The following is a 15,608-nucleotide window of genomic DNA, read 5'->3' as shown; positions in this document are numbered from 1 at the left end:
GGGAGCAAATAGGGCAGCTGCCCTGTGCCTCGCAGTCTGAATTTCTCTTCTCCTTCTCTCTATCTCCCTTGCTTCCTGATCTGTTACTTTTCAGCAGGGTCCCGACATGGCAGCCATTCTCACACGCTGCCGGCGGTTGCCCTAAAGCTTTCCCTCTGTGGCGATCTGCCCTTTTGGAAACCAGAAGTTGCGGCAGAGAGAAAACTTCGGGGCAGCCAACGGCAGCTTATGAGAATGGCTGCCATGTCGTGGCCCCGCTCTGCCCAGCAAGACAAGATTCTGAACTGAAATTTAACAGCTGATATCTCAACAAAAAAGTTCCCGCTAGAGAGAAAACAGCAGCAGAGCAGCAGAAGGAGACCCTTCGAAAAACTCTTATGACTTGACTTTGAGAGGGCCAACAGGCACATTCTTTGCTGCCAGTGCAGATGCATAAACAACCATTTGTTTCACTGAGCTTCTTTTCAGCTTCTCGGATTTGTTTTTAACCCTCGGGGAGCTTTAATTTGTGCCCTCACTTTTTTTTGTTAATGCAATGGCTCATTACATAGAAACATAGAATATGATGGCAGAATATGTGCATATCAAAGAAAAGGGTCAAACTTTGGTCAGATCCCCCTCTGACAAATACAGCCAAATCCTTGCCAGCAGCAGGTAAAGAGCTTGCGTATGGGGCAGCAGGCCTACCTACCAGGTCATTCCACTACTCCTTGATAGTACCTGGAAACCTAATGGATGAGGACGCAGCATTAGAGTAACTTCATGTTCAATTGGTTTCAGAGTCTAGTGCTACAGGAACTGAATATGCTCTAGTGATACAAGGGCATGGAGGAGAGAGAGGGAGGGAGGAAGAGATGCTAGGGCATGGAGGGTCCTGCCTAGTTTATCAGGACCAGGGTCGAAGGCAGGGCTGATAGCAATCGAGTGCTCGAACAGTGGATCGGGGCCAGAAGCCAAGAGAGGGAATAAGAGATGCTGGATTATGAGGAGAGGGAAAAATGTGATATACATGTTGTGGGAAGGGGATGGTAGCCCGGGGGGGGGGGTGTTGGTGTGACAGAAGGGAGATGGTGGATCCCCTTGGGGGAGGATAGTTATTGGAACTAGGTGGGAGTTGGAAGAATAGGGACACAAAGACAGATGCTGGACCTTGCAGGGGGCAGAGAGACATGGAAAATGCTGAACACGAGGGTGGAGTATGAAGACAGAAGTAAGATGCTGAACATGGGTAAAGGGAATAGGGAGACAGAGGGGATATGCCGAACATGGTGAAGGGGGAATAGGGAGACAAGGAGAAGATGCTGAATAAGGAATGGAGGGAGTAGGGTGATGGAAGGTATCTGTTGGATTAAGATGGGGAAAAGAGGAGAGGTACTGGAATGGGATGGGGAAGATGGTGGGTTGGCTGGCTGGCTCAGCAACGAGAAGAAAAAAAGAACACAGGAAGATGCTGGACATGGATGTTGTAGGGTGAAGGAAAAAAGCAGACTTGACTGAGTAGGTGGGAGATGCTGAACACGGGGTGGATGCAGTAACAAGAAAAAGGAGGCTCTAGATATTGGAGTAATAGGTAGAAGACAGGAAGGGACAGAAGTGGCAGAAAATTAAGAAAAGACAGAAGAAAGCAGAAACTGGGATAAACATGAACAAAATGGGCAGACAATAAAGGTAGAAAAATAATTTTATTTCTATTTTGTTATTAGAATATATCAGATTTGAACTATATATCCTGCTAGAGACATAACTGGGGACTGCAAAGCCCAGGCAGTGCTTCTTTAGCTTCCAGCTAGCTTAGGGCTCGCTCTGACCAGGGGGCAGTTGCCCTAGTATGTGTGACTACAGTATTCTGATAGCATGATATTTCTGTGTAGCATTCTGTAATAATTGGGCTTGTTCAGTTTTCTTGATAGTAGAGGGAACATATGTGAAGGGGAGGGGAGACAGGGGTTTTTTGGTCCTTGCTCTGTATATTTGTATTTATAAAATGACAATTGTACAGAATATTGTTTCTTTTTATACTTTAACTAGTCGTTAAGCCCGTTACATTAACGGGTGCTAGAATTTATGTCTGTCTGTATTTTTCTTTCTGTCTCTTTCCTCCCTCCATTTCCCTGTGTAGCGCTGTCTCTGCTTTCTTCCTCAGTCTGCACTCTCAAGCTGTAACATTACTGCTTAGCTTTTTCTCCCTGCAAGCATCTCTGCTCTAGCCCCCTGTCCTTCTGTGACTGTCTGTGTGTCTCTCTCTACTTGTGCACTGTTTGTTTGTTTTTTTCAATCTCTCTTTAGCTCCTGTTCCCCTCTCACTGACCCTTGCCGACTGCATGTAATTCCGGTTAGGTTTCCATGGCAACCCTGCTCGCGGGTCTGTTCGGTAGGGCCGTTTTTTCGGGTCTGCCGGCGCCGGGTGGGGAAGAGTCCTGGCTCCTTTTTTGGTTTGGGCGCGTGCAGAGGGGCTCAACAGCGCACAACCACCTTTCCTTCCCTCCCTCCATCAGGTGCAGTGCAGCTCCACCAATGTTAAAAGCAGCCGCATCGAAATCAGAGGCCTGCCACTGCCGTAGCACGTTCCCCTCTGCCTTGGTCCCGCCCCTTCTCTGACATATGGGACCGCGGCAGAGGGAACGTGTTACGGTGGCAGCAGGGCTCCAATTTCAAAGCAGCTGCTTTTAACATAGGCGGAGCTGAACTGTACCTGATGGAGGAAGGGAAGGAACGGTGGGGCAAATTTCGTCAACGGCAGTCCTTGTGCGGTTCGAGAGAGGGGGGGGGGGTGGAGTCGGCGACTTGCAGCGTCGCGTGCCTCCCACCCCCCCTTCCCTCCGGCTCCGCCGCCGATAGTCTCCACCTGCATTGCTCCTGGCGCAGCACTCACCGGCCCGTCGGGGGGGGAACGGAGGAACAGGTTCAGGGCTGCCAGGGGGGGAGGAGTGAGTCCGGCTGAGACTGGCAGGAAGAGGAAGGCGGAGCAGGTGAGCCGGCACCGAAAAAAACTTTAAAGAGCCAGCCAGACCGTGAGTGCGAGCTGTTGTAAGTTTGCATGTGCACTCTTGCCGGCCACGGACATACGGATCACGGAAGCACGCGGATTAGACTGCGCATGCGCCGCCTACGGTTTTATTATATAGATAAAATACGTTCAATATAAAATCGTAACAGGCTTGTGCGGATGGGATCAGATGGTTTGCGGGAACCGAGCTCGCGGAGATGGGGCGGAAATGGTTTTTTAAAATTTCAGTCATAGTAATTTGCCGATCCACAAATAATTATTTTATTTCCGCCGGTCCATAGGTGTAAAAAGGTTGAAGAACACTTCCCTAGGGGACACTGAAGTGGGAGAGACTAGCTGGGAGAGGGGGCTGGAGGAAAGACCTGCATGAGAGAAGAAGTGAGAGAGAGAGCTGCCTAAAGAGGGAGAGCACAAGAGGGGAAGGACCTGGCTGCAGAAGCCTGCACTATAGGAGGGTCAGAGTGAGATGCTGGGAGAAGAGAGCAGAGCCATGTAAGGGACCCCTGTGAGAAGGAGAAAAGAAGGCACAAATGAGCCCCAAACAGCCTCACCCTTCTCCCTGGAGAACTTTAACTAGTAGAGTCTGCCACTGGAAACTGCATTTAACCCTGCCTGCTGAGACCTGCTCACAGCCTACCTTTGGGGTTAGCGACAGCCAGTGATTACAGTGAGCCTAGGATGGGTAGGAAGAGTCTGCCTGAATGAGAGTACAGAAGCTATTGCTGTTGGGGAGGGATAGATAGGAAACCCCTATTCCATTTTTTTCTTTGCATCTAGTTAGCCCCATTCTTCTGTCAGATCCTTTTGTTTTGTTTTAAGATTAGTGTTTTCCTTTATTGGTTTGTTTTCAGCTAGTGTAGTAGGTAATCCAGAGTTTCTGAGCAGGACTGACTCCAGGACTGGTGAGGATGTGGACGCTGAGGATCATGGTACCCAACACAAGACAGCTATAACGTTTCCAGAGACTTTCTTAGACTTGTAATATTGTGTGCACAACAATTTACTACATTAGGCAAATGACATTCCTCAGACTTGAGTATTCGAAGTAGTGGTAAGCTTGTCAAACTGATTGCAGATTACAGAAATTAATCAGGCCACTGAACTGTTGCCAGTCTGGAGGGGTAACCTGTAACATCCTTTTGCCTCTGTCTTGCATTATCTAATTGTACCAATCAGTACCTATTTGAAGAACTTACCCACTCTTCTCCTATTGTTATCTAATAAATTTTACAATTCCTTTTCTTGTCAAATCCCTTGGTTGTGTGGAGTTAATTTGGGAACCCCTGCTAGATACCGTGACACTTGCACCAACTTAAATCTAGAGGTAGTTATACCATGCCACCAACAAGGGGCCCACAATAGGCAGAACCATCAGAGTGAAGACTGTAGGGACGATGTGAGCAGTCACACTCCAGCCATAAAAAAATTTCCAAAAGATTCACTCGGCAGCCAGCAGTCAGGTTACTTTGAGTCATCAGGGAAGCTCCAGGGCTGCAGGGCACATTGAGGAAATGGTGCCAACAGTGTTGTGCACTAGGCCTTAGCAGCTGAAGAATGCAGCTGGGCAGTGGAGGAGTCCATGGTCTGAAAGAAACTGCAATGTTGGTGTCAGCATGTCCCTGCTTCTGCTGGCTCTGCTGACAAAGAAACAGGAAGCTACATCAGAGCTTGATGTAACTTCTTGTTTCTGGGTCAGGCAGTGCACACATGTGACACTGACACCACAGCTTCTTTCAGAGCTACAGAAGCAGTTAGTCCCAACGTAGGAGCGGCAGATCAGGTAATTGTGATTAATCTGCGTTAAAAATTTAGCATGCTAATCACATTATTAATGCGCTACATCTGCAACCCTATTATTTACTCATTCAAATAGTATCAGGACTAGAAGACATTCTGTAAAATTAATTGGTAGTAAACAGATTTAAAACAAATTGAAGTACTTTTATACTAAACACACAGTTAAACATAAAATTGCTATAATCTGAAACGTTCCATTACATAATTATCTTGCATGAGGTCCCAGATGCTGCACACAAAACTTTCTCCCTGTTATCACTATGTGGCTCTAATCCAAATCCATGGCACATGATGCACAAACCTAACTTAGCTTCTCACTCCCTGGGTTCAGGCTAAGAACAGTAAAAGATTCACCTCTTTAGGGATGGAATGTTACCCCACACATGAGCTGCGCTGAAAATAGTTTCATGATGGACATCACAGATGGTGACTGGGTTTGTCTGTGAGACAGGAAAATGTTTAGATCAGAGAAATTTCACAACCAGACATATTCTATTAAGAGTTAAATGTTATTAATAGCTATGGACAATTTTAACAGTTGCATTTTCTTTCTTCTATGGCTCTACCTTTGGTACCTATTTGCTCCCATATGCAGTTCAACCTTCTAACCTACAAGCAAATTTGCTCAGTAAAATATCTATTTACTAAGAATACATCGCAAACACTAGTACACTTGTTATTAGTAACTTGGATTACTGCAATTCTTTATTCCAGAGAATTCAAACCACTGAGATTCAGCAACTTCAGCTTACAAGCAGTTAAACTAATTATCAGAGCTACTCATCTCACAAAGGGTTTACTCCTGGTGGAATTCTGCACAAAAATTAGTTTATTTGTCAAAATGTAAACAACATTTTTGCTAATTATTATCCATATTCCATTTAAAACACTCAAAATAAAATGCTTTTTACTACCTTTTGCTTTTTTCATCATGTTTGTTCCAGTTTCGCTTTTCTGCTTTCTTGTCTGTCTGCTAACTCTCCGTCAAGTGGTTGCTATCCATTTGTATTTTCTCCTCTCCTGTCTATTCCCTCACTACACCTTTCTCTTACATTGATCTTTTCCTGCCTTTTTCTCACCCCTATCAAATTTCCATCTTCTCTCCCATTGCCCATCTTATTCCTTCCTAAGCCCTCTATTCCCTTTCAACTTCCCATGACCATATGTCTATCCTCTATAATAACTGTCCTCTCATCTGTTTCCTTGCCATACCCTCCTGGCCTCTCCCTCAGGGTTCTACCATTCTCAGCGTCTTTCTTCTTCCAGCCTTCTAGCCCAGCATCTGCTCCTTCTTCCTTCCCCTCTCTTCTACACTCTCCCCCCATGGTCCAGCATTTCTTCCACTCTCTTCCCTCACTCCCATTGTCAGGCATATCTTCATCACTCCCTTCTGCTCCTAAATCCAACATCTCCCTCTATCTGCCCCTCTACCTCCTATGCATCTCTCCCTCTCCTCCATCCCCATATCCAACATATATTTCTCTCCCTCTCTGCACCCTGGGTCCAATACAGTGGTGTGCAGTGAGGGGAAGATGGTGGGTTGGATGGTGAGTCCCCAGCTCTATATCCCTGCTGTTTTATTTTTTTACTTTTTGCTTGATGCAGTTGTTTTATTGTTTTGTTTTCAAAAAGTTTATTGAGAAAATGCAAAAAGATACATAACCATGAACACGGCAACCAACATCCTATAATCACATACCCCCACCCCGCCTAAAGTCATACTGGGATTCTTCAGTACGAGACAAAACAGTTCAAAGCAAAACAAAACCCCCATCCACAACATCTCTCCCCAACCCCCCATCCCATTTGTGTGCAGAGAACCAACTATAAACCACCAAAGTAGCTGGGTGAGACCACCAGAAGACCAATGACCTCTTAATGTAAGGATCTCAAACCTTCAAAAACTGAGAGAGGCGATTATGCATGAGAGCTGTCAATTTAGACATACGAAAAATAAACGCTAATTTCCCCAATAAATGCTGCCTAGTAGGTGAGTGAACCTGCTTCCACTGTGCAGCCAACAACAATCTGCTAGCTGTAAACACATGAAAAGCCAAGGCAGTGGCATACCAAGGGGGGGCAGGGAGGGCGGTCCACCCCGGGTGCATGCCCCAAGGGGGTACACAGCTGGCCACCCACCGGGGAATAGGCTGCCGCCGAGGAAAGGCTTCCACTGCCGTCATTTGGAACAAGCCAGCCGAGTTCTCCCTTCTTTTCTTCCCTGCAGGGCCGACCAACTCTCGCCGCCCAATGTCAATTTTGACGTCGGAGAGGAAGTTCTGGGCCAGCCAATCGCTGCCTGGCTGGCCCGGAACGTCCTCTCCGACGTTAGAATTGACGTTGTGCAGCAAGAGTTGGTCGGCCCCACGGGGAAGAGAAGCAGGGCGAACTCGGAGCCGGCCTGTTCCCAATGGCGGCAGTGGCATGGGGGAGGGGAGGAAGAAAGAAAGAAATGGGGGGGGACAAGGAGCCAGAAAGAAAGGGGGCAGGGTGAAACAAAGAAAAAGAAAAAAATGGGGCACGGAAAGAGAGAGAGAAAGACAGACAGAGAAAGAAAGGGGGCATGGAGAGAGAAAGAAAGAAGGGGGCAGGGTGAAACAAAGAAAGAAATGGGGCACGAAGAGAGAGAGAGAAAGACAGACATACAGAAAGAAAGGGGGCATGGAGAGAGGAAGAAAGAAGGGGGCAGGGTGAAACAAAGAAAGAAATGGGGCACGAAGAGAGAAAGACAGACAGAGAGAAAGAAAGAGGGCATGGAGAGAGAAAGAAAGAAGGGGCAGGGTGAAACAAAGAAAGAAATGGGGCACGAAGAGAGAGAGAGAGAGAAAGACAGACATACAGAAAGAAAAGGGGCATGGAGAGAGAAAGAAAGAAGGGGCAGGGTGAAAGAAAGAAAAAGCTGGGGGAGGAAATGAGGTCTGGAGGAGAGGAAGCATACATTAGGCTGAAAGAAGGGAAGAAATATTGGATGCACAGTCAGAAGAATAAAGTGCAACCAGAGACTGATGAAATTACCAAACAAAGGTAGGAAAAATTATTTTATTTTCAATTTAGTGATCAAAATGTGTCCGTTTTGAGAATTTATATATGCTGTCTATATTTTGCACTATGGCCCCCTTTTACTAAACCGCAATAGCGGTTTTTAGCGCAGGGAGCCTATGAGCGTTGAGATCAGCTTGGGGCATTCAGCGCAGCTCCCTATACTAAAAACCGCTATCGCGGTTTAGTAAAAAGGAAGGGGGTATATTTGTCTATTTTTGTATAGTTGTTCCTGAGGTGACATTGCATAAAGTCATCTGCCTTGACCTCTTTGAAAACCCGCGGAATATAAATGATAATTAACATTTTCTCTGCGTACAATGTGCTTTGTGTTTTTAAAATTTTATTGTTGGTAGATTATTTTGACTTGGCCACGAAGTTAACGGGGAGGGAGGGAGGGGAGCTGCTGAAAGTCATCTAGTAATCCAATTCAAATGCTCTTGCCTAGCTTTTAAGATTATTCATGGCATCCTTCCTTCCCTAATCCTACTTTCCTTCAACTCCTTGTGCCCTGACTCCACCAGGACCGCACATAAATTAAAACTATCCTTCCCCTCCCTACATGGTATTCTCCACGCAGGTAAACTGGGAAAATCACTTCTATTCAAAATCACAGGTCTCTGGAATGACCTTACCATCCCGCTGCGGAACCTGAGCTCCCTCCATTTATTCCGCAAGCAACTAAAAACCTGGCTCTTCTCTAACATGTAATTTCTTTTTTCCCTACTTTTCCACTCAACTTATAAACTTATGTAAACCTTTTCCTACCCTTTCTCATTTTTAAGTTCTTGTAAACCATGCCGAGCTCTACTTCTGTGGAGATGATGTGGTATATAAACTTAAGGTTTAGTTTAGTTTAGTTTAGTTTGCAGGCTTGACTGCAGGGAATTATTTTTGTAAAATCATGTTTTGTTATGTGACTGACATTATTTAGACTTTAATTTCTATGAATGAATAGAATGAAAAATATATAAAATTATTTGCTTGTTTTTATGTGCGTGCACTGAAGGAATGTGGAGAGAGAGTGGGCTGAGGATGCTGAAGGGAAATGGGGAAGAGAGAGTGGGGAGAAGACGCTGATTTATAAATTGACAATTGTACAGAATATTGTTTCTTTTTATACTTTAATATAATAAGTTCAATATAAAACAATTCAAGGCTTGCGTGGATGGAATCAGGTGGTTTGCGGGGATGGGGACTGAGCTTACAGGGATTAACATAGTAACATAGTAGATGACAGCAAATACAGACCTGAATGGTCCATCCAGTCTGCCGAACCTGATTCAATTTAAATTTTTAAATTTTTTCTTCTTAGCTATTTCTGAGCAGGAATCCAAAGCTTTACCCTGTACTATGCTTGGGTTCCAACTGCCGAAATCTCTGTTAAGACTTACTCCAGCCCATCTACACCCTCCCAGGCATTGAAGCCCTCCTCAGCCCATCCTCCACCAAATGGCCATATACAGACACAGACCGTGCAAGTCTGCCCAGTAACTGGCCTTAGTTCAATATTTAATATTATTTTCTGATTCTAAATCTTCTGTGTTCATCCCACGCTTCTTTGAACTCAGGCACAGTTTTACTCTCCACCACCTCTCTCGGGAGCGCATTCCAGGCATCCACTACCCTCTCCGTAAAGTAGAATTTCCTAACATTGCCCCTAACAATAAAATGGTATTTTCTTATTTCTCATTATTTGTTTTATTTTTATTTGTTAATTTGTAAAGTGGTGATTGTTATGTATCAGTTTTTTCAAATTTACATCTACTGTCTTTATATTTTGCACAGTATTAGAGTACATGCATTACTGTTTTTGTGGTGTTGTAGTATTGCATTGTATGCAAGAAGCAGGCACTGAAGGAAGAAGGCACAGAGGGAGCAAACACACAAGCAAAAGTATGGTAAGGCAGGAAGCAGGCACAGAAGGAGCACGTAATCTTAACTATTATCTTAAAGTAGGAACAACAATAGAAGCAGAGGGAAACTAGAAGATGATCTTTCCAGTGTTCTGCACAGACTGTCATATGTATGACTACCTCCCCTCGGGGAGACAGTCATATGTATGCGGTCGGTGTCAGGAGCTGAAAAGCTTGAAGAAGGAAGTCAAGCAACTAGAAGACAAAATAAAGGAGCTAGAAGGACTTCACAAGTGAGAGACACATCAAGGAGGAAGTCAGGGAACTCGAGAAATTCATTGAGGAAGCTTAAAGGAGGAGGGTGGAAGAGAACGAACCTCAGATGGAAGATAAAGTTATACCAACACCAACATGGAAGGGAGAACAAGAAGCAGATGACCGCAAAGAAGACACCCACAGAGGGGGGAGGAATTGGCTAGTCGATGCCCAGAAGAAGAAAGAGCGCAGCACACTGAGGACATTGACCTGAGACCGAAGCGAAAATTGAAGAAGGGAAAGTCAGTGATCCTAGTGGGAGACTCGATCCTGAGGCATGTGGACAGCCACATAGCAGGAGGGAGAGAGGACGACTGGTGACCTGCCTCCCAGGAGCGAGGACCAAGGACATCGTGGACAAAATTGAAAAGATCCTGGAAGGAACGGAGACAGAAGAGACCGCAGTAATGATCCACATCGGGACGAATGATGTCAGTAGGAAAGACTACAGAAGAAGCACGCTGATAGAACAGTTCAAGATTCTGGGAAGGAAGCTGAAGATGAGGGCCCAGAAGATAGCTTTCTCAGAGATCCTACCGGTACTGAGGGCAGATGTGAAAAGGCAGGAAGAACTACAATCAATAAATGCGTGGATGAGGAAATGGTGTGAGGAAGAAGGATTCCACTTTGTGAGGAACTGGATGATGCTCTGGGGCAAGAGCAAGCTCTACAGGAGAGATGGACTGCACCTGAGCGTGGCAGGAACTAGACTTCTAGCAAACAATGTCAAGAGAGGAATAGAACAGGCTTTAAACTAAGAGGAAGGGGAAAGCCGACAGTTGACCAAGCGTTGACGATTCGGAAGAAGGTATCCCGTGAAGATATTAAGGGAAAACAAGGCTGGGAAGAAACAAGAGACAAATTACAGGAGTCAACCACCCCAGAAGAGGAGGTTAGAAGAATTGTAGCAAACGAGAAGACTCTAAAGACTGATGCACAGGGAAAGGAAATGAAGACAACAAAATACCAGGATCTAAATTGCATATATACTAATGCAAGGAGCCTAAGAAACAAAATGGGGGAATTAGAAGCCATGGTCAATGCAGAGGACATAGACATCATTGGAATCTCTGAAACATGGTGGAATGAGGAAAGCAAATGGGATACGGCACTGCCGGGGTACAAGCTCTATCGCCAGGATAGGTCAGGACAGAAAGGAGGTGGAATAGCACTATACATAAAAGAAAGCTTACAATCGACAAGAATGGACACAGCAAAGAGGACCAACAAGCTGGAATCACTATGAGTTAAAATACCAGGAAGGAAAGGGACTGAAATAAAGATGGGCCTATACTATCGTCCACCCGGGCAAACCGGAGATATCGATGAAGAAAGCTGAAATGAAGCCGATGAGAAGCTGAAATGAAGTGAGAATGTAAAAGTGGTAACACAGTTATTATGGGAGACTTCAACTACCCCGGGATAGACTGGAACCTTGGAGGCTCAAGAAACGCTAGGGAGACAGAATTCCTGGAGGCTATACAAGATTGCTTCTAGGAGCAGCTTGTTAGAGAACCGACGAGAGGAAATGCCACCCTGGATCTAATCCTAAATGGGTTAAGGGAACCTGCAAAGGAAGTGGAAGTAGTGGGTCCGTTGGGAAACAGCGATCATAACATGATCAAGTTCAAGATTGAGGTAGGAATATCGAAAGGAAAGAGAACCATAGCGACAACGTTTAACTTCAGGAAAGGAGGGCGACGAAAATGATAGGAGGCTTGCGCCAGAAGACGTATGAGGAGAGACTGGAAGCCCTGAATATGTATACCCTAGAGGAAAGGAGAGACAGGGGAGATATGATTCAGACGTTCAAATACTTAAAGGGTATTAACGTAGAACAAAATCTTTTCCAGAGAAAGGAAAATGGTAAAACCAGAGGACATAATTTGAGGTTGAGGGGTGGTAGATTCAGGGGCAATGTTAGGAAATTCTACTTTACGGAGAGGGTAGTGGATGCCTGGAATGCGCTCCCGAGAGAGGTGGTGGAGAGTAAAACTGTGCCTGAGTTCAAAGAAGCGTGGGATGAACACAGAAGATTTAGAATCAGAAAATAATATTAAATATTGAACTAAGGCCAGTTACTGGGCAGACTTGCACGGTCTGTGTCTGTGTATGGCCGTTTGGTAGAGGATGGGCAGGGGAGGGCTTCAATGGCTGGGAGGGTGTAGATGGGCTAGAGTAAGTCTTAACAGAGATTTCGGCAGGTGGAACCCAAGCATAGTACCGGGTAAAGCTTTGGATTCTTGCCCAGAAATAGCTAAGAAGAAAAAAAAATAAAAATAAATTTTTTAAATTGAATCAGGTTGGGCAGACTGGATGGACCATTCGGGTCTTTATATGCCGTCATCTACTATGTTACTATGTTACTATGAAACTACGAAGCAATGAGGGGAATGGTAAGGAAGAAACTCAGGAACATTTCCAAAAAAATGGCAAACGGTAAAACAAGCCTGGTCTTTTTTCAAGGACACGATGAGCGAGGTGCAAAATCTGTATATCCCCAGATTCAGAAAGGGGTGCAAAAAGAGTCTAACAAAAGACCCGGCGTGGATAACTAATATAGTGAAGGAAGCGATAGGCAATAAGAAAAATTCATTCAGAAAATGGAAAAAAGACAAAACCGAGGGGAACTGGAAAGAGCACAGGAAGTATCAAAAAGAATGTCACCGTGTGGTTCGAAAAGCCAAAAGAGAGTATGAAGAGAGGCTAGCCAGGGAAGCACAAAATTTCAAACCGTTCTTTAGATATGTTAAAGGGAAGCAGCCAATTAGGGAGGAGGTGGGACCGCTAGACGACGGTGACAGGAAGGGAGTGGTGAAGGAGGAGAAAGAGGTCGCAGAAACACTTAACATGTTCTTTTCATCCGCATTTACAAACAAAGACACAATCAACATACCAGAACCTGAGCAATTCTTCAATGGAAATCAAGCAGAAAAATTAACATCCATGGAAGTGAGCCTTGAAGATGTACACAGGCAGATAGAAAAACTAAAAACTGACAAATCCCCGGGTCCGGACGGAATCCATCCAAGGGTTCTGAAGGAATTAAAGGAGGAGATAGCGGAACTACTGCAGCAAATCTGCAACCTATCCCTGAAAACAGGCGTGATCCCGGAGGATTGGAAGATAGCCAATGTTACGCCCATCTTTAAAAAGGGATCAAGAGGTGACCCGGGAAACAACAGACCGGTGAGTCTGACCTCGGTTCCAGGGAAAATGGCGGAAGCAATGATAAAAGAAAACATTGATGAACATTTTGAAAGAAAATAACTTCTGATAGCCAGCCAACATAGTTTCTGCAGGGGGAAATCGTGCCTAACAAACTTATTGCACTTCTTCGAAGGAATTAACAAACGGATGGACAGAGGAGACCCCATAGATATCATATACCTAGATTTCCAAAAAGCCTTTGACAAGGTGCCTCACGAACGTCTACTCCGGAAACTGAAGAACCATGGGGTGGATGGAGACATACATAGATGGATCAGAAACTGGTTGGCAAGTAGGAAACAGAAGGTAGGGGTGAAGGGCCACTACTCGGACTGGAGGAGGGTCACGAGTGGTGTTCCGCAGGGCTCGGTGCTCGGGCCACTGCTATTTAATATATTCATAAATGATCTAGAAACAGGGACAAAGTGTGAAATAATAAAATTTGCGGACGACACCAATCTATTTAGTGGAGTTCTGACTAAGGAGGACTGCGAAAAATTTCAAAGGGACTTGAACAAACTAGGGGAATGGGCGACGAGATGGCAGATGAAGTTCAACGTTGAGAAATGTAAAGTATTGCATGTGGGAAGCAGAAACCTGAGGTACAACTATACAGTGGGAGGATCTTATTGAAAGAGAGTACCCAAGAAAGGGACTTGGGGGTAATGGTGGACATGACAATGAAACCAAGGGCGCAATGCGCAGCGGCCGCTAAGAGAGCAAATAGAATGCTAGGTATAATCAAGAAGGGTATTACTACCAGAACGAAAGAAGTTATCCTGCCGTTGTATCGGGCGATAGTGCGTCTGCATCTGGAGTACTGCGTCCAATATTGGTCTCTGTACCTTAAGAAAGACATGGCGTTACTCGAGATGGTTCAGAGGAGAGCGACACGTCTGATAAAAGGGATGGAAAACCTTTCATATGCTGAGAAATTGGAGAAACTGGGTCTCTTTTCCCTGGAGAAGAGGAGTCAGAGGGGATTTGATAGAGACTTACAAGATCATGAAGGGCATAGAGAGAGTAGAGAGGGACAGATTCTTCAGACTTTCAAATAATAAAAGAACAAGAGGGCATTCGGAAAAGCTGAAAGGGTACAGATTCAAAACAAATGCTAGGAAGTTCTTCTTTATCCAACGTGTGGTGGACACCTGGAATGCGCTTCCAGAGGATGTAATAGGGCAGAGTACGGTACTGGGGTTCAAGAAAGGATTGGACAATCCTGCTGGAAAAGGGGATAGAAGGGTATAGATAGAAGGTTATAGATCAGGGGTCTCAAAGTCCCTCCTTGAGGGCTGCAATCCAGTCAGTTTTTCAGGATTTCCCCAATGAATATGCATGAGATCTATGTGCATGCACTGCTTTCGATGCATATTTATTGGGGAAATCCTGAAAACCTGACTGGATTGTGGCCCTCAAGGAGGGATTTTAAGATCCCTGATATAGACAGAAGATTACTGTGCAGGTCCTGGACCTGTTGGGCCGCCGCGTGAGCGGGCTGCTGGGCGCGATGGACCTCAGGTCTGACCCAGCGGAGGCATTGCTTATGTTCAGAGTCTGGTTTCTTGGTGGTTCAGTTTAACTTTTGTCTACATATTTCTATTTTTAGTTTGTGATTATTCCATTTTGGGCGAGGGTGTATCTGTCTGTGTGTATGAAAGGGACATGGCTTTCTAATAGCATTGACTGTACAGGATCAATTGACTATACATAATCTGGCTTGTTTAGTTTTACAATGTATGTGTTGGTGTTCTAGTGAAGGAGTCTGGGACTGGTTTTCCTAAGTGTTGAACTAAGTTTTCTCTTTAATAAAATGCTGAATTATGTTTAGCTGCAGACCTAACTTATCTCATGTTCGAGCCTACCTGCCTTTGGTGTTAGCTTGTACATTCTAACTTCTTATGGCTATCTCAGCATAAAAGACATTTAACAGAAAGACTGCAGGGCCTAGATAAGTGACCTGGTAATGACCTGCTAGTGTCATTACCACCAATGATTGTTAAGAAAAGTAACATGTGAACATTTTTTTCTAGAATTCAGTTGTTTAGCCAGAAGAATGTATAAATATCTCTGTAGCGTCCTGGTTTCGGCACTTCTGAAGCCAGCTTGGAGCTCAGGAGTTGCATACGTATGCTAATAAACCATCTGTGCTTTCTTCAAGTCTCTAAGTTTTGTGGCTTCCCAAAGTGACCTTTCACTAGTGCTCACTGCAGTGTTTAAAATGCTGCTTTTTCGTAGGTACACTCTTGTTGTGCGATATGTGGATTGTTACTAAAAATCATATTTTTCATATAGATGGGGGGGGGAGTATCAAAAATTATGGGCCCCGGGTGTCACATATGCTAGGTACGCCACTGAGCCAAGGTCTGACAAGAGTGCGGCAA

The 15,608-nt window shown here is 44.9% G+C and overlaps 1 protein-coding gene across 1 annotated transcript in view; it reads right to left on the bottom strand.

Annotated features, from left to right (window-relative positions):
- The window catches only part of DNMT3L (DNA methyltransferase 3 like), a 182,221-nt gene that overhangs the window by 22,067 nt on the left and 144,546 nt on the right, over positions 1 to 15,608 (bottom strand). Inside the window, exon 11 of the mRNA XM_033942929.1 lies at positions 5,159 to 5,244. Coding sequence (XP_033798820.1) covers positions 5,159 to 5,244 — 86 coding nt within the window. The remainder of the gene's footprint in view (positions 1 to 5,158; positions 5,245 to 15,608) is intronic.

This window comes from Geotrypetes seraphini, chromosome 4 (genome assembly GCF_902459505.1).
Source record: "Geotrypetes seraphini chromosome 4, aGeoSer1.1, whole genome shotgun sequence".
NCBI classification, from domain to species: domain Eukaryota; kingdom Metazoa; phylum Chordata; class Amphibia; order Gymnophiona; family Dermophiidae; genus Geotrypetes; species Geotrypetes seraphini.
This window is presented reverse-complemented; position numbering and strand designations above follow the sequence as displayed.